General features: G+C 47.5%; 1 protein-coding gene across 1 annotated transcript; it reads right to left on the bottom strand.

Moving 5' to 3' along the window:
• Window positions 1-255: 255 nt before the first annotated feature.
• Window positions 256-17,835, bottom strand: STK25 (serine/threonine kinase 25). Its single transcript, XM_082486945.1, has 11 exons — window positions 17,763-17,835; window positions 11,155-11,385; window positions 9,911-9,967; window positions 8,681-8,789; window positions 7,269-7,426; window positions 6,819-7,004; window positions 6,455-6,600; window positions 5,437-5,551; window positions 5,070-5,141; window positions 2,075-2,211; window positions 256-566 (listed from the first exon to the last, which is right to left on the bottom strand). Exons 1-11 carry the CDS (start codon window positions 17,811-17,813, stop codon window positions 527-529), a joined length of 1,302 nt encoding a protein of 433 aa, XP_082343071.1. The 5' UTR covers window positions 17,814-17,835; the 3' UTR covers window positions 256-526.
• Window positions 17,836-18,689: the final 854 nt, after the last annotated feature.

The following is an 18,689-nucleotide window of genomic DNA, read 5'->3' as shown; positions in this document are numbered from 1 at the left end:
GAGTTGAAGCAATCCTCCAGAACAATTGGAGAGCTGCTCTAACTTTTCCAGAGACTGGAATGCATGGAGAGCTTCCAAACATACCTGCACTCACACATTACTGCTCAAAAACACTTCTCTACGAAGAGCAGGAGGCTAAACCCATCAGACTTGCCTTTGAAACATATCTCAATGGAAGAGCATCTCCCTCTTTTCCAGCAGCCAGGCATTTACCAGTAAGCTGTGAATCAAACCAAGCCAAAATGGATACATCCATAGGGAACAATTAAAAACTGCATTGATTACATTGTAAAAACAATTAGACCACCCATCTCGGGTTTTGCAAAAGGTCTAAACTGTACTTGCATTGCAAACCCCACCCTGGGTTATCATGGAAACACGTGTAATATGAAGGCTCTGAAATGTCCTGGAGTCCGTAACACAACGTTACATCCAACAGCAGATGGTGGTCTGGATTAGAGATGTAGTTCTTATGAAGCTGGAAAAAATCCTTCCCCCCTCAAAACAGCAGCAGGGAACGTAGGTGTCAGCGGGCAGAGGTCAGGTGGTTCCGACTGTGTGAAAACCTGCAAGGAAGAATAAAGGGTGGAACTGGTCACTACTGCCCATTTCAAGCCCTCATCTGGAAGGCCGCCCGCACAGCCTACACCAACCAGCACGTCTGCGGATGAAGAGGTAAGTCTGGATGTGTTTGTCCCCACTCCCATTGCTGCTATCAGTTTTCTAGATAAAAAAGTCTCGAAAGAAAAAGAAACTAGCAATTTAACAAAAAGCCTAGGCAGCACCTTCTTCATGCCTTTAAGATTCGATTTTAGGCTATTAAGAAATTTTGAGCACTAGTGTTTTACAGTAAGAAACTAACCAGGGTCTCTGAGGTTTTGCAAACCTCCAAAAAAAACGTCTTGCACTTACGGACTGTCCAGTAGTGCCATTTCTAGGCTGACAGAAGCGAACAGTACTGAAACAGCTGCCCTGCAGAGCCACCCAACGCGAGAATCTCCTGCTCAGCCAGAGGCTGAAGCTTATGTAGGTATCACCAGGCACTTCCCGTGACCTCTGTTTGGTTGAAAGCTTGAATGCCTTAGCAACAGAAGGCCTCAAGGACGGCCAGTATTTTCAGTCCTTAATGCCTAAGGCTCTTCTCTGCTTGACAGCATCTGATGGATACTCGAGCTGCAAGGCACACACTACGCTGGCTTAAACCCATCAGAAATAAATGCTTAGAAAGCCCAAGTTTAAGGGTGTAAAGACTGTAAAGCTTGGGTTGTATTTACATTAGCAACCAGAGCAGAGTACGGCGCCTTTGGTCACATGTAGAGCAAAATACTTAACTTCCAGCCTTCTAAGCAGTGAGGGACCAAATGTTAAGTTTCCCAGCTGGTGAGGAAAAGGCAAGATTTAGGATAGCCTGCTGTGAAAGGGAGAAAAGCCAAATTAATATTAAATAAAGCCTGATAAGCCTGTGATCAGGATGTGACATTGTTGGCTGCAACACATGGATGTGACTGAACTTGGTGCCAGCACTGGAGGCAAGTTTGACACAGCACCTGCTGAGCAGCAAAGAACTTAGTTCTACCAGACTATACGCCGTCACTGGTTTCGTAAGTAATTCACTTCAGGAAAAATACACTTTCCTGCTACCTGAAGCTGGGCAAGCAGAGTGACTGGCGGCACGTAGTGCTGTAAAGCACATTCCTTGCAACGAAACAGAGACTCTATTCCAGAAGGGATCCTGATTACATTTTGCATAGTCCTTGCGACCTGGGTAATGGGACCAGCAGGAAGTCTCATATATATTTTCAAGATGAAGGTGAATAGCTGCATCATTCTGTGCTCTGCAACATTCATCTAAGCTACAGAAACCTGTTCAGCGTGACAAAAGACTTCTGAGGCAGGAAGAACTAAATTAAATGAAAAGCAGTTCAAAGAAGTGACTTAGGGACTATGAGGTCAGCTGTCATCAATATTCACCTTTGGGTTGTCTTGACTGCTGAGCATCAAGCTTTACCATAGTGATGGAGTATGACAATGGGTCGGTTCCCTGCCAGCTCACAACACTCTAGAGGACACTCACCTTTGTACCCGCTCCACCATGTGTGCTATCAGTTTGTCGGAGATGCCTGGGCAGGACTCCTCAGCCAAGCTAAAGGCATTCTCCAGCTCCTCCATAGCTCCCACATTGCCTCCAGTCTGCTTGTGCTTATCTTTAAGCTGCAACCCAGAAACAGTGCATTAGTTCCTTATCTTATTGCAGAAAGCACCGGTCAAGCAGTGCAGTATGGACATTAAGTCGCTTTCCCTTTTAGTATGAGGGTGAAGGAGAGCACCCACGTTCTTTGTAAAAAAATAAAAAAATAAAGGGGTCTTTTTGTAGGTCAGGAAGATGGAAGTCCAATGTCTGGAGTTCAGGCTTTCCTCCCAAGTACTAATAGCAATTGAAGTCCTTAACCAACAGGTCCCGATGTACTCTTAACTAAACAATATTAGAAATGGATCAGCAGCCCTGAAAACCCATAAATAGTAACCGAACAAGAACTCCAGCTGTATCTGAACCAGTACAGTCACTTTTGCTGCTAATGACAGCTTAGCACCCAGATGCAGACAAAGGCTTGCAGACAGGTAGGGCAGAAAATATCATAACATCAGGAGTTAGTCACCACCACTTTTAATAACCACGAAAAAGTTTGAGTTACTTCTAGTGACAGGGGGGCCGAGGATCTACTGCCACACTAGAGATCCTGAGCCACTCAGCCTTCAACACTCCTCCCCAAGAGAGAGCTCTCCCCAGGGGGACAGGGGAATGAAGCCCACGCACCAAGACCTCCGCACACAGCATCTGACCTAGACAAAAAGCCTCAGTTCACATCTAACATGGTTCGCGCACTCTGACTAGACCTCACCAGCCACAAGTCTACTTGCACGTGGTTCCAGTTGTTAATTTGAAATAGTTAAACCTCTGTCATTAAAGAGCTCCTGACAGGTCACTGATGCTGAGCCTGAAGGAGACTGTTGCTGGAAAACCCACAGCCCCATCCTCTGCAGCATTTCCCCACCTCCTTCACACAAGCAGCTCATGTGGCAGCCCCTTCCCTAGTGCACAGCATTATGCAACGAGCTGAACAAAAATCAAAACCTTTTGTTGAACAAGCAATGTCTGCCAGCTAACCACTGTCCAGTTCAATTAAGCTCCCATTAGGCTACGCTGATTAAAGGGCTTTACATAAGCCTCACAGTTGTTTGCCTGCACTTCTAGGCTCAGCCTTTCCTCTTGTTGGAGCTCACCTTTTCTCCATGGTCCAGAAAGCAGGACACTGAATGCTAATCCCCATCTGGAGCTGTCCCTGTGCTCTAAGTCCCCCACTGGAAACAAACGGTTCCTACCCAAAAAGGAGCTGCTGCCTCTTCGCTGGAATAATTGCTCACTAACACAAAGCCTCAGCTGTGGGAGCAACTTGCACACACCTCTGCTCATTCAGAAGTGGCAGGGGGCATGGAGGGCAACTCAATTACACATCAAGGATACAGATTTCTTCGACCAAAAGCAGTTGTGATGCTAAAGCCAAGGATTTGATTTGATGTCTACTTGATCAAAGACTGCCCGCCTCAGAGCAGAATGAGACACAGGGTCTGTCCTGCAGGTAAGTTGCCAGTTTATCATCAGCCTTTGATGCCAAGCCCCTGACCTTTAGCTTGCCCAGCAGCCTGTGATGTGAGCAGTCCGTGTTATCCTCTCACTTTCCAGTGCAGAAGAGCTTTCTGGAGCTTAGCAGCGGGTTAGGGAGCTGTACGGGTTGGCTTTTAGTCACTGTCCAGGCCCAAATACCCTTTTTCTCCCTGCCCCAGAAAGGACAGACAGGTTTCCAGATTTGCAGTTGCCCACATCTGTGTTAACGACCCACCATGGGTCATTTTCAATATTAACATCCAATAATACACATGCAGGGAAGGCATATAAAAGGTTATGAACAGCATCTCGGTAAGATTTCGATTCACAAAGCCCAGCTTCAGCCCTTCTATGGAAAGAGGTGACCAAAACCTAGCAGGTCTAAGAGGCACTTACACATCAGTGAGAAGGAGAAACTCTGCTGTTGGTAGGAAACTAGAACTGAAAAGAACAACATGTGCAACGAAGCAGATTTCCTCCTTGGAGACTTGGAGAAAAGTTTTCTTCCAGGTCCCTGCTACTGCATGCAGAAGCCAGGTTATTTCAGAGACTGCCCAGAACCTTCTCTGCACCTAATTTCTCCGAGTGGGATCAGCAGAGCCGGCAGGGAAATCTAATCAAAGGAGGATCAGCAAATCTGGGATGAGGGACTCGAACTAGCAAAAATGAAAGGCCCAAGAAGCCACTTCCCACCTGGAACTGGTGCAGCAAGGTTGGAAAGGAGAAGCATGAAGATGCACTCATTGGTTTGGAGAACTCACAGCTCTGAGCACCCCCTCCCCCAGAACGCTCCAAAACAGAAAGGACCGAGAGCCAGATGTCAGTGATCCTGCTGCATGTACAAATAGCCCGTATCAGAAAACAACACTATTTTTATAGCTTTTATCCATTTTTATCTCATAGGTCCAGGCCTGTGAGACACAGGCTGTCTGCCTCGTGCTCTGACCTCTGGAAGTCAAGCCCAGTGGAGTACAGAAGAGGACAGTCAGCTAAACTCTCAATTTCCAAGCACGCTGCTCAAGAGCCTGCTTTTCAGAATGACTCCTGCTTCCTGCCCCGCAGCAAACCCTCTTTCCACATAACACCAGACCTGACAAAAGAGATTTACGTCCAGAGACTATCTCTGAAAAAGCACAGCTCTCTGCTGAGCCACCCCTGGAACAGCATCAGGATCCAGAAGAGAGCAAGACATCAGGACCAGAGAAAGGGTCTCTGTGACCCAGCACCCCAAGAAAAGAACCCCCACACACAGCGTCTGTATAAGCGATTTCTTCCAAAGCAGAACCCCCTTTCCTACACTCCTGCTGGAAACAGCAACTGAAGCCCGTAGCCAGTAGCCCCTGTGCTGGTTTTCGCTGGGATCCTGATCTCCAACCATCACAAACACCAAGAAGGTTCTACTCACCTCCCCAAAAACTGGGTGAACAAGCGTGGAGAGACACTGTGACCGTGGTTGCCTCTTGATGGGCTCAGTAGGCTAGAAAGCAAGACAAAAAGAAGTTACAAGCGCAGGCAAAGGCTCCCGGGGCACACAAACTACTAAGCCTTTGGTAAATTCACAGCACCTCAATGGCAGTGCCCTCACCAGGTCTCAGGAAAGCCACAGATTGCAGCACCCTGCAGATGTGCAAGAGGCAACTGTGGGGCACTAGCCCTTGATACCAGACTAAAGTAGATTTTAGACAGAACACGAGTGACTGGTAGCTTCCCTAAGACCCTCAAAAGCTTGTGTTAGTTCAGTCCACTTCTGAAGGAACAGACAGCAAACAGACCTTCTGGGAACCATGAAGAGCCATTCCTTTGTGCAGCTTGCTCAAGGAGTTGGGGCGAATAGTTGGTGGGAATGTCCAGATTGGACCCTGGTCTCCATCCTCTGTGTCTCCATCACTGCAAATGAAAAGGGGGAGGTCACAATAAAGCCTCAGCTCCACACTCCGGGTATTTCACCCATGCATTCCCGTAGTCACAAGCTCTCCCCCACCTGATTGTCATACCACCACGAGGCTCCATGTATTTCCCTAGCCCAGAAAAAATCCTAAAGAGAAACCATATCATTCTCTACAGCCCATATACAGCACCACGGAGATCTGAGCCAAGTACTACGTCGTGTTTCCAAATCACCACAACCACCCTTCTGCTCTAGCCAGCCTGGAGACAGTTTCAAATGCTAGTTAAATTTAGGAGAATTTCAAGATAACCCAAGATCACAATTTGAGGGCCCAGGCTTAGGTGTTGCAAGCCAACCTCCAAGAATCATTGGTCACTGGAGTCACTGCTGCTACAGGCTCTGCAATACCAGGAGGGCAACAAAGTGTCCTCTCCTTATCCAAGGCTCATAGCCTGATTGTTATCCTCCACATCAGCAGCTCTCTACCCATGAATACACAAACACACGTACACAGCTGTTGCCGCAGTTACTAAAGCCTGTAGCTCTTTGAAAAGTGATGCATTTAACTGAATGTCCATAAAATACAGGCATCAAGAGCCTTGTTTTACTAGTTACACACATGCTAGGCATTTCTTATTGGTACTTCTCGTTCCTCACACTCAGCAGAGGCTCCCAGGTTAAGACTAGAATAGAGTACCGGGTCCCGCTGAACAGGGGGTGACAGCCTGTTTCTTCAGGCAGCAGTCACCTGCTCCCACAAACAGATGCTTACAGGTCTCCCTGAGCTACCGTAAGATCTCCAACCCAGGTGGGGCGAAGGACCTGGGCGGCTGGCAGTAGGATACCCTGGGGCACGCAGGGGTACAGCAGGGGCACCCCCTCCATGCAGAACATGTACGTACATATCAGAATCGCCAGAACTGGAATCTTCTCCATGGCCCTCCGACTTCCAGCGCTTGAATCGATCTATCAGCTCCATTAGGAATGAGGTTTTCTTGGTGTAGCGTGTGATGAACTTGTGCTTTAGCAACTCTTTAGCTGTCGGCCTCTGGAGCAAATAAGGAAAGCATGCTACATCTACCATCTCCGTACACTAAACATGCAAGCGCACTGACTTCAATTCTTGCCAGGCTTGCCTGTCCATTCTGCAAGCTCAGTACTTCCTTCTCTCCAGGAGCCTTGCACCAAAAGGTCTTCCTGCTAAACGAATCTTTGGCCTCTGCAATACTCTACCCAAATTCACAGGTGCACAGGAGCAATACTCACAAATCTAGGATCCTTATTGAGGCAGGCTTCCACAAACTCCTTGAAGGGCTTGCTGTGGTGACCCTCAAGTGTTGGAGGGTTATTTTTGGGGATCAGGAAGAGAACCCTCATAGGATGCAAGTCAGAATTGGGAGGCTCTCCCTTTGCTAGTTCAATGGCTGTAATTCCAAGGGACCAGATGTCTGCCTGAAAGAAGAGCAAGAACAGTGACAGCACAGAAGAGCAAGGGGCAAGTCTGCAACACGGAAGCATGCAACTTTAGCACAGCTGGAAGGCTGATCACATAAAATCAGATAAGGCGTTTCACATCTAACAGATAAACAGACCCTTAACCATAGCAGGAAAGTATCCTTCTTGCAACAAGCAGCACTTCCAATCCCTTTATCAACCCTAGCACAGTCTCATATATAGTAGCACCAAGTAGCAATCCTCCTCCTGCTCCCAGCTCACCTTGAAGTCATAAGCAGACTGTTTGATGACCTCTGGTGCCATCCAGAATGGAGTCCCGACAAAGGTGTTTCTCTTGATTTGTGTGTCTGTCAACTGTCCAGCCACCCCAAAGTCAGCCAGTTTCACATCTCCTTGTTCCGAAAGTAGCACGTTGGCAGCTGTTCACATAAATAAGCATTAAGTGCACTGGTTTCTGAATCACCTCCAGCCCACACAGAACTGAACACTGAGAATGGACCTCCTGTAGCGCCCTCGTTTTCCCCAGTGAAAACCCTCAGCTCAGATTTCCAGCCTCACACGCATTCTCATGCTCTGACCTCTGTTGGGTCACATGGAACAAGTTCATACACTTGGCTGGATCAGAAGGGTAGCAGCAAGGAGCAGATCTGAAGGGCTATACAATCAACTAGACTTGATTCCTGGCCACACAAAGAAGAGAGGGCAACGTGGCCCAAGATACCTCAAACGGTCTCGATTTTTCTTCAGAGCAGCATTCAGCACAGGTTAAATAGCACTCACAAGTCCTGGTCTTGTACCACTTCACACTCACTCAGCTTAAGACAGTGGCATTGCTCAGGTTTTGGGACGGGGTTTTTTTGTAGGACCTTTCATTCTGAGAGGGACCCAACCCACAAACTTTCAGCATTTCCCCACTCTGCTGGCGGCCAACAGTCCTGCACAGCCTGCAGCGCCAGAAACGTGTAGTCTCATAAATGCAACGGAATCTTTTCTACATATCTCCCTGCATGAGGTTTCTCTGCTCTGCTTGTTCACATCCCCTCCTGCAGAGGGTCAGAGCAGTTAGCAGCCAGCACTGCTCTGTCCTACCACTGCACTGTCCTCCCGCCCTCCTGCTGTCCTTTGATGCTCTGTGCTCGGTGCGAGATGGCTATCTGGGAGGCAGATGCCAGGACTCCACACTACATATGGCCAATGACTATAGAAAATCAGTAACAGGATGAGCTAACACAGTGACAGGATGAGCCCTGATTTTCTAGGGCTGTGAACCCTGTGTGAGGACAGCTCATCTTCACAGTAAGTTATAACCATGATAATCAGCATACACACACCTTGGGGTCCAGCAGTAAAGCAGATGTGCAGACATAACAGAAAGCCAGCTAATATTTGAGCATGCTTTTCATTGACTCCTTTGCTTTAGCCCCCTGCCTGTCCAAACTACAAATGCTAGAGAAGAGCTACAGATCCTTACTGTTACTCTAAACTCTAAAGACATGAAAAACATGAGTTGCAATAAAATGATAAGCATCAGGTTCAGAAACAAGCAACCCAACAGGAAAAGCAGCACTAAGATACAGTCTTTGAAACCTTTCAGATTACTGCTGTATAATACTTCTGAATCTTATTTTAGTAACATCCTTTACAAGAGAGAGAGATGAACTCTTCGCTCTTACCTTTGATGTCCCTGTGGATCTTCCTCTCAGAGTGTAGATAATCCAAGCCCTTTAGGATTTCTCTCAGGATGGTAGCTATGTAAGTCTCCTCCAGGGGTCCTGGCTTCAGCTGATAAAGGGCAGAAAGATGACTTAAAGGAGGGTGACTGATGCCTTGGATTTTCCAGCCTCTTAGTTTGTTACTTGGAAAACTTGGCCAAGCAGGTCACGTTCAGCAGAAAGCACCTACTGCATGCCTGGTGTGCATTCTGCAGGCAGAATGCTGGACTTTGCACCTGGCAACACTAAATGGAAAATCTTTCAGAGATTTTCTGTTAGTCTATTAAAGGCTTCCCAGGCAAACAGCAGGATGCTCATCTCTCGCTTTGGCCTGGAAATATATCGGTGAACAGAACATCTTAACAGTTTCTCTTGTTCAAGTCTCTCTGCTAACATGCAAGAACTGAATTTTGGCTACTGCAACAGCCTGGAGACAACTTCTACCCTCTGGGTGTGGAGTACTGTATCAAAGCTCTTCTCCTTTCCATCAGTTCTCCTCTAAACAAGTCCTGGCTTTTCAGTTCAATAATTGAGGTTCTGACACTAAGATGACTTCTGCTGATGACAGGTCCCCCACTACACCGTTCCAAGTCAGTGCAGGCTCAGCAGTTTTCACTACGTGACCTTAGCTACTGCTCTGGAAAAATGGGCTTTATTGTCCTAAGGAGAAAAGCAAAATCCTGTGACAGAATACAGCACAGCAGAACTCTGCTCATGTGTTTATTCTGCATTTGCATTCCCTTAAAATCTCGGTAACTTGTTAGATGTCATTTGTATTATCAAACACCTAGGAATCCTGATCCTAGACCAGGTCCCTGCTGAGCCTGATGCCATGCAAGCACTGAACAAAACCACAAACTCTTTGCAGGCACAGAACTTTGATTGGGTGAAGTATGCATTCACACTGCTCAAAACCAACTGGCTGCTGTCACATTTCAGTTCACTAGCTCTTCCCATTGTAAAGCAGTAGAGCACACTGGAGAACAGTGCTTTGACAGCTGAGCTCTGTGCAAACATTTCCTCTGTCCTGGGATACACGTAACCAGCATGTCTGTCCTGCACCACCCACCCTTCAGGCACAGGGCTGTCCAAAAGATGGTATATGGCAAGTGAGTGTCTGGCTTACGGGCATTTCACAGACCAAGGCTCCAGCCAATGTTTTTCATGGTCCAGAGCTTACCGCGTACTTACCAAATCCAGGGCTGATCCTCCTCCTAGGTACTCCATGATTATCCACAGCTTAGTGCCCTGCAAGCAAGAGCACAAATCAAGAACAAAGACAGTAATCAAAGCAGGAAGAAAAGTGAAACACCCCAGAGGCAGCAAGACACATGAGTAGTCCTGTACACAATCCCGGAGATGCTGCACACTGCAGCTCTCAGAGGCTTAAGGAGGGAGCTCCCAGCTCCCTCTTTCCTGCTGACACAGCATTAATAGCAGTGGACCTACCCCCAGTACATTTCTTTCTCTCGGTCTGCAGTTTTATGTGAGCAAGTTTGGCACCCCTACAGGCACTAGACTACACAGCTTACAGAGACAAGCATATTCTCAGGTTGGAGCCATTTTACATCACTCCAACAGATCTAGCACATCTCCTTCTTGACAATGACAGGGGGAGCTTGGTGGCTTTTGATCTCATTAACTGGACTGCCAGCTGGAAGGATACGATCAGCAGAATGCTCTCTTACTCCCCAGAGAAGAGATTTCCAGAGTGAGGTTCACAGGGCCCTGGTAGGAGATAAGCAGCAGATCCATGAAACCACAGCTTGTTTGGTGTTTTCAGCAGAAGGCTGAGAAAAAGCATTATGGCCTTTGAAAAATATGTAAGGAATAATCGGGAGCCAAAGAGCTCAAGAACTGTTTGCTACAGACTTTTTGTTACACACACCTCCAGCAGCCGGCATGCAGGGGTAGCTTCCATTTGGGATTGCTAAACCTTTTCTCAACAGAAGCGGTATCAGCAGTCCTGCGAAGACTCAGGTCCTGTTCTTTTCATCATTTCTGATGAAATGATGAGCACGAGACCACAAAGTACAGTTTCAAACTCCTCTTCTTTCCAGAAGCATAAAGCCCTCAGTGGTACTACCTTAAAACTAGTATTTTGGAAAAGTATTCTACAAACTTCCTTCTAAGAATGGTCAAACTGGGGAGAGGTCAGCCTCTTCAACAAATAATCGCTCCCCAAGAGCAGGCCATGTCCCTGATCACACAGTACTGGGCACCTCATTCCCATGTGCTCTGCAAGCGTCTTAAAGCCCAGTCTCCTATTAAGACAACATAAATGCAGTAAACAGAGCCACTGCTGTTTCTGCTGCCACACTGACACAGACTGGGCACCTTTCAGTGCTGTATGCCACCATCAGCTGCAGCACCCATACAGAAGCCCACCCCGTTCCCAAAGTACTGGCAAGAGATATGCCATGGCTTTGTCCTACCTTCAAGTAGGAGCCATAGTACCGAGTGATGTAGGGACTATCACACTGGCTGAGCACCGTAATCTCCTGCTGAATGTCCTCAATTTCATCCTCAGCCTCCTCCAGATCAATGATCTTGATAGCAACCACCTCCTTGGTGCGGTTATCGATCCCTTTATACACTTCACCAAAAGATCCTTTGCCGATCCGCTCCAGCTTGGTGAACAGCTCCTCAGGATCCACCCTGGAGTGCTAAACCAGAAAGCAGAGATGGGAAAAGTCCGTGAAGTCCCACAGCAGCCTGCAGAGCACCATGCATACACACCCATACAGCTCATCTCCCTGTCTATGCATCTACTGCATTGTTTAATTCACCCAAAACTCACATATCCTAAAAGGTCTCCACACACTGAGAAAGTTAACATAGGATATATCCATGATGAGAAGAACTGAAGAAGCCTTTTACATGGGCTTTCTGCACCTGCAGACCACAGTGGGGAAGGGGAGAGAAGCCCAGAAGAAGAATGTCAGCAAGTATCTCTATGGAAAGCATCAGCTCCTTTGGGACAGGACTGCTCAATTGCAGACACCAAACTGGTGCCAAAGCAGCTCCATGAACAAGCACTTGCTCACACTTGAATAAAAAGGCAGGCAAGTTGTACCAGAACCAGACTTCTTTTGAAGAGCCGGGCGAGAAAACGGGCACAAGCAAGAGGCCTTAGGAAGTTCACAAGGCTGTTTCCCTAGTCTGCCCCGCTGCGTTCCAAGATTTGAATGATTTGAAAGATTTGCACCCTTCCCTACTTGTTTGGAGGTTGAAATACTCCAGTAATATAAATACCAGTTCACATTAGCTGTCTGTTCTGCTGCAGCCCCATTTCCAAGCAGCCCAGCTCTCTTCAGATGTTTACAGAGGGAGCGTCATGTCTTTTGGAAGGTCAACAGCAAGGAGGCCAGACACTTGCCTATCCCAGCGGAGAGAGGAAAGCTGAATGGACACTCCATCTACAGACCAGTTTTTCTGGAACAGCCTCTCCTCTGGCTGGCACACCCAGATGCAAAAGCAAATAGCATTTCCCTCATTAGATAAGCACATCAACTGGGAAACTACTAACATGATCATCACCGAGAAATACTGACTCTTGAACAGCAGCTTCAAAGTTAAATCTTTGAAATCTTTTCATCTTCTTTATTGAGTATGGACAAGAAAGGGAAGAAATCAGAATCATTTTCTGATGCTATTTCATTCTACCCAGCTGCAGACCATGACGTCCTGCTCTGCTTCACGCCACTAAAATGCTCTTTGTGATTAGTTTTTTTCTGCTTTTTTAAAAAAAATAAGTCTAGTTTAAAAAAAAAAAAATCTGGAAAATATGGCCTGACCTACAAGAAGCGGCCAAGCCGTTACAGTGAGTTTTCCACACCCAGAACTTCTCAGTCTCACCTCCGACACATCACCCAGAGGGACCCCTCCCTTGCAAGGGCCTTGAGCTGGCAGAGATTTTTATCTGAGAACAGGGCAGCTGCATTTTTCCATCGAGCACCAGCTTCTAGCAGCAGGCCATCACCAAGCAGCCCTAGGCGCTGCTTAATGATTAAGCCAGCCAGTCATTACAGGTTGTTTGCCTTCTGTGCCCAGTGCATGGCTATATGGAGTAAACCAGGCCCAGAATGAGCTCTACAGTCAGCTCACTCAACAGGATTTCAACGTGCATTCCAGTGCAAGATACAGAAGAAAAACCAAATATCCTTGTGCATCCATGGCAACACCCAAACAGGCTGTACTTTGAACAAATGCACTGGAAACAGACTGGAGGGGATACGCAGAGATGAAAGGAACTGGAGATACACAACAGGGACTGGAGAGAGGGGGGCGGGGGAAAGGAAGAGGATTTGAGCTTGAGAAACACCCAGGAGACAACACAAAAATGATGACTGCAGCGCAGGGAGAACAGTCTGTATAGTCCAGGCTCACAAGAAGCCAGGAGCAGTTCCCACCTCTTGACCAACTTACAGGAAGGGGCAGCAAGGTGGCCCAGACATTACCTCACACAGTCACCTACCACACCGTGAAAATGCCGCTCACCACATCAGCCACTCCACATGTCAGGGAGAAGGGAGAGAAAGAGGATCATCTCCTAGAAGCACCTGGCTCACCTAGTAAAGGAAAAACTATCCACATGAATCCTTCCGGGAAGTAGCCCTGCAAGAAAACCTTCCTCCCCTCCCATGGAAGTAATTTTTTCATGAGAAAAGAAATGGCAAGGTGTAGGTTACTGCTCCCCTCCTCAGCCTGGCGTGGCACATCAAAGAATCAGGACTTCAAGAACAGGACATCAAACGTAAGAGCACCAACTACTGCAGGCAGCTTTTGGGAAAACCACCATTTTATGTCACAGACAGCTTCATAAACAAGCTTCCACACTTCGGTGCCAGTTTATCCCATTTTCTGTGGACCAAAGCAGTTCAGGTAGGGGCAGTGAAGGAGACAAACCTTCCTGACAAGCACATGGAAACTTTGCCCAAGGGACTCAGGAAAACGATACAACTCTGGTGGGCAGAAGAGACAGGCCCATCACATTAGCCTGAACAGGAAACGTCATTTGTAGGTACTGGATTTACCTTCCCAGTACCTGTTAGTTCAAAACTGATCTGGAAGTGCTTCGGAGCTCTCGCGTGACAGGACAAGAGTATGACGCTATGGAGGGTCTGAGGATGTGCAACCCTCGATGGAATTGCCAAAACCACACAAGTCATACCCAGCAACAGCCAGAACCTAGAGAGCGAGTATGAGGCAAAGTGGTAGAGAGTCATTCCAGCCATAGTTACAGTCTCCTGGACGCCTGCTGCAGGACCAGAGTCTGCTAACAAATTTTTTCGCTTTCTGTAAATGGGGAGGAAGAAATAGGCCCATCCCCGATTCAAGCAGGTTGATGTCTGCCCAGTGAAACACCTTGTGAACACCACAGAAGACATCGCCAGGTGGCATTTTGTGGAAGCAATCCTGAATTTCCATGACAAACTAAGATAGATAAAATTATGCTAGTCTGCAGGCCATCTGCTCAAAAGCTCGTCCATTAAAAAAGTTCCTGTTTGAGCTGACGCATGGCAACTCGCTGCTGATGAGCAAATGTTCAGATCAACGGGCATATAAGCCTTGGCACTCACCAGACAGCAGAACAAACGCAGTTATGGCAGGAACGGAGAGCTATGCAAGTGCACCACTCTGTCAGAAGAGAAGCATGCTGCTGCTCTTGGGGGGCTCAAGCCGGAGGGAGACAGGGGAGAAGAACATGTTCTGTGTAGACTGACTCTCTCCTACCCCAATAAATCTGCACCTGCAGAGCACTGCAACGAGGGGCGTAACAAGCACGATCTGTCCCTTTTCTAAGTACAAATTGATCACAGCACTGGTCATCTTGTCAGGGAATCACCCTAGCTGCAAACCCATCTCCTGGAACTGCACAGCTACAAACACACCTGAAAAACTTCATTAGTAGAAAGTAACAGGATCCAGCTGAAATGCTTTACATCTGCAGAAACGAGCATAGATAACCCAAAGAAGCTTTTCAGCATCTGTCAGCTTTGCAACTGCTCACCAGATTGGGATCTTTCCATTTTCTTCCACTTTCACAGAACCCACCAGGGCTCCAGGCCCGAGTCTGAAGAGCCAACTTACCAGCTGCTGCTCCTTGTTCTACTACAAGGCATAAAGTCATTAAGGGACGGTCACCTCATCGTACCTTTTTGCTTGACTGAATGTCAATTACACAGCGGTTCTGGAGCAAAAAGCCTCCTGCTGTTTCTCCCCATTGAGAGCAGTCAGACGCTAGAGATGGCTCAGTCAGGCATGAACAGCCTTTGGGAAGAGTGCACACAAAGTGCTATCTTGGCTGTAGGTGCAGGAAGGGGAGAGAATAAGTATGAGAGGGTTGAGGACAATCTACTAGTAATGTGCTCTACTTCTGCCCTCCAGGATCGAATCTCACAGCACAGGAAAGAAGGATGCTCTGTCATGACAGGTGTGGGGGCGTTTGCCATCACGACTGATGATGCCATGTTTTAAAACAGAGCAATTCACTGCAGACACCGGGAATTCAGAATTGCAGTGTGTTATGAGATAAGCCTGGCAGGAACACCAGCTGCTTCATGGGGAAAGAATGGGTTTGGCAGCTCTGCCACCTCCAGCTGCAGAGACATGATATCCACAGCCTTTCAGAGGAGACCAGAGAAGAAGAGTAAATATCTACCCTCATTTCAAAGCTACTGCCTGGAAAGATAAACTGCATATCGGGAACAGATGCAAATACTCTTTGAACCAGCTCAAGGTCTTCTCTCTGGGCTGTGCGTGGCTGGATCTCACTCTCAAAAGAGTCATATTTAGCATTGTGAGCAAGAGTCACAGCTGCATCAAACACTGAGAGGTCCTTAAACCTTTTTGGAAGTGAGAGTTCCTTGGTCTGGGGCGGGGCGGGGCAGGTCAGGATCAGAATCACTGTTCTATATGGGAGAAAGAAGATTGTCAAGGCCACAACACTTTATGAGGTGAAGGTGACTGGGAGTTTGGCAGCTTCCAAAGGTTTATATGGAACTACAGCAGCATTTAGTGTTTCTTCTGACTAGAGCACTTTCCAACCAGCCAAACAAACAAACATCATTTTCCTCTGCCAAATGCAGTGGAAAGAGGAAGTTGGTTTTAATAAACCTCAGCTACTGACCTTCTTTCCTTCATTGCCGCCTCTCTTCCCCAACTTCCCATCCATCGTTTACCCACATTGCATGCTACACACTCACCTCTGGGCCACCACCAGAGATACCTGCAGCAGGTAGTGTTCTCTTTGGGGAAATCAGCTTTGTGTCTGGAAACACTTGAAAGCTTCCCTGTCTATATGACATTTGTGCACAACTCTTTTCAACTGCTAAACTTGAGACAGTTTTGAACTTCTGGAGTACAGACAAGAGGGAATTTTGTGTTCAACGCTTTGAAACACGCAAATTTGTCTGAGACTCCCAACTTGCTTCACAGATCGTATTCTTTTGCTTCAAGGGAGTACAGCATTACTTAGCAAGAGAACTTGAACGGCTTCTTCAAGGTCACATAAGGAACAACAAAACTATAAATGGAGCTCAAATCACAGCTTTGAACACAGTAAGGCAAATACATCATCTAGCAGATAGAGCTCCCAACAAAGACGGAGGCCCACTGTGCTGTATTTACACAGCAAAGGGCAGCCAAGAAAAGAGAGCAAGCCAACTAGCTGAGGCAGGGAAGCAGAGGCACAGAGGTAAAGCAACCTGGGGATTTGCCTAAGGTAACCCTGCACATCAGCAACAGAACTGGGAATCAAAGAAAAGCCTCGCCTCTGACATCCCAATCCAAGCCTTACTGTCTCAATTTTCACAGTACCTCCCACCACACCCTAAATTCTGGTGAACAGAACTTCAGGCCAATTCCTACTGCCCTTCCAGCAAGCCTCAGTTACGTAGATTACGAGGTCCCATCAAGGATTCCCTGAAGAGACCTGAGGAATGGACAACACAGACTGCTTTCGTATTCCAGGACCAGAGAGTCATGGGATGACAGAAACTGAGAATGCCTTACATTTGCATAATAAATTCAGAGATGAGACCACTGAAACTCTGATAAGCTTCATTAGTGAATGTTGTGTACAAAACAGCTTCAGAGCAACCTCCTCTGTAGCTAGAGAACTCAATTCTCTGCCCTAACCAGACAGTATCCTTTCTTATTCTTTTCATTTCTCCCCCTGTACTATGACTCACTCGGGCACCGTATTTCCATTTAATTCCATACATGCTTTGGGGAAACAGTTTATGTGAAAGCATGCAAATTAAAATGCATTGCAAATCAATTTTAAATCAGAAAATGCTTGGAGGAAGCATCATCTCAAACTACTACAGCTTTTAGTATTATAATTCTATACCTAGAAGCAGAACAGAAAAATGCCAAAAATCCTCAGAATATGGTTTAACAAGACCTACATTCAGTATTGACATCTGCCAATAATCAAACACACCCCACAACCAAATTCAGAAGAAAGAAGATTCAAGCCAATACTATTAATGTGGTTTAGCTTTTAGTCCTGAGTCATTACATCATCCTTCCACATTCCTCTTATGAAAATGTCATCACAACGACAGGATTTAACCACATCCACTGAGGCTGGTATCCCTCTCAGAACACTTAAATATTCAGGATCAAATATCGCTACCTCTTATGCATTATGGTTACAAGCACCATTTTTCTCAGGCTACTGTCATGAACACTTCAGTAAGGTATGTCCGGCACAGCCTGCACACACAGCTTTTCTGTTTCCATTTCTAGACTTCCCCTCCCAAAAATACTCAGAGAGCCAATGATTCCTGTCTCCCTAGGAAGAGCAAAGTTAACCTCAGAGAAAGGTGCCATAGTGGGCAAAGAATCCCCTTTCTATATGGCTGGCAACCTAACACTGTCAGTCCAACACCACCACAGTGTAAGACGCAAATCAATCCGCTAACAGGAGTAAGCTGAGACGTGTGCAAGGGAGATAAAGAGTGGCAAAGAGTGATTTTTCAGGGGGTGTTATGTTTGCTCTTTATTTTAAACCAATTTTTTAATCGCCACTTACCTGACTGGCAAATTCTCTCAAGTGAGCCATGCCTACAGGATGGTCAGACATCCGCTTTTGCAAAATCAGGGAGGGTTGGGATGTCGTAGCAGTGGGAAAGTGATTCTTTCTCATTCACTGGTCAGCTGTGACAAGCAAGAACACAAAGCTCTAATTCGAGGTTCTCAGAGCCTAGCTCGTTCCCCAAGAGCTACCTTCAACTTTATTCTCCTTGATTTGCAGTTCTCCTTGGACCTACCAGCCCATTCTAAGTATGCCAGCCCCTCCTTGCAAACCCCATTTCTCCATCCTTTCCTGACATGCCTTCCAGATGTATCAAGGAACCTCACTTTAATGATATACACTAACAAAGCCTCAGGCACCATTTTCCCCACCATCACCTCAGCGCACTCCCTAGGTTTGTAGTTGCTCTTACAGCACCATCCCCTCATCACCACATCCCAGCACAGCCCACAGCATTACCCGCAGACACCCCTTTCCTCCTACTGCTCCCCAGCAATCCTCTCGCTGAGCGTACCCCTCTGCTCTCATGCTCCCCAGTACAACCACTCACAATGCTCAGCTCCCCCGTGCACCTCTTCCTCCTCAGGGAACCCTACGGCATCCCCCCCCACACCAGTGCTCCCCAGTTCTGCCCCCACACCCCGTGCTCCTCAGGGCTCCCCTCCACTCCAGCAGACCCCTCAGCCCAGCCCAGTCCCCTCAGGGCACCCCCGGCTTGGCCTGGCCCTCTCCAGGACCCCCTACCCCAGGGCTCCTCAGCACGGCACCGCCAGCCCCCCTCAGTGTCCCCGTCATGGTGGCCCCCCACACCCCCGCTCAGGGACACCCCCCCCCCCCCCCCTTCCTCCCAGTTCCTTCAGAGACCCCTCACCCCACCTCACACCTTCCTCCCTCCCCTTCCTCCCCTCAGGGACCCGCCGCCCC

This window comes from Vanellus vanellus, assembly GCF_965231255.1.
Source record: "Vanellus vanellus genome assembly, chromosome: 8".
Classification (NCBI taxonomy): Eukaryota; Metazoa; Chordata; class Aves; order Charadriiformes; family Charadriidae; genus Vanellus; species Vanellus vanellus.
This window is presented reverse-complemented; position numbering and strand designations above follow the sequence as displayed.

Coding starts and splice junctions, on each gene's coding strand:
- STK25 (XM_082486945.1), bottom strand. CDS start 17,813: ATGTCTGACCATCCTGTAGGCATGGCTCACTTGAGAGAATTTGCCAGT. Junction 5,142..5,436: donor CTCTTCATGGTTCCCAGAAG/GTCTGTTTGCTG, acceptor CTTGCTTTCTAG/CCTACTGAGCCCATCAAGAG. Junction 2,212..5,069: donor TTCACCCAGTTTTTGGGGAG/GTGAGTAGAACC, acceptor TCTGGGTTGCAG/CTTAAAGATAAGCACAAGCA.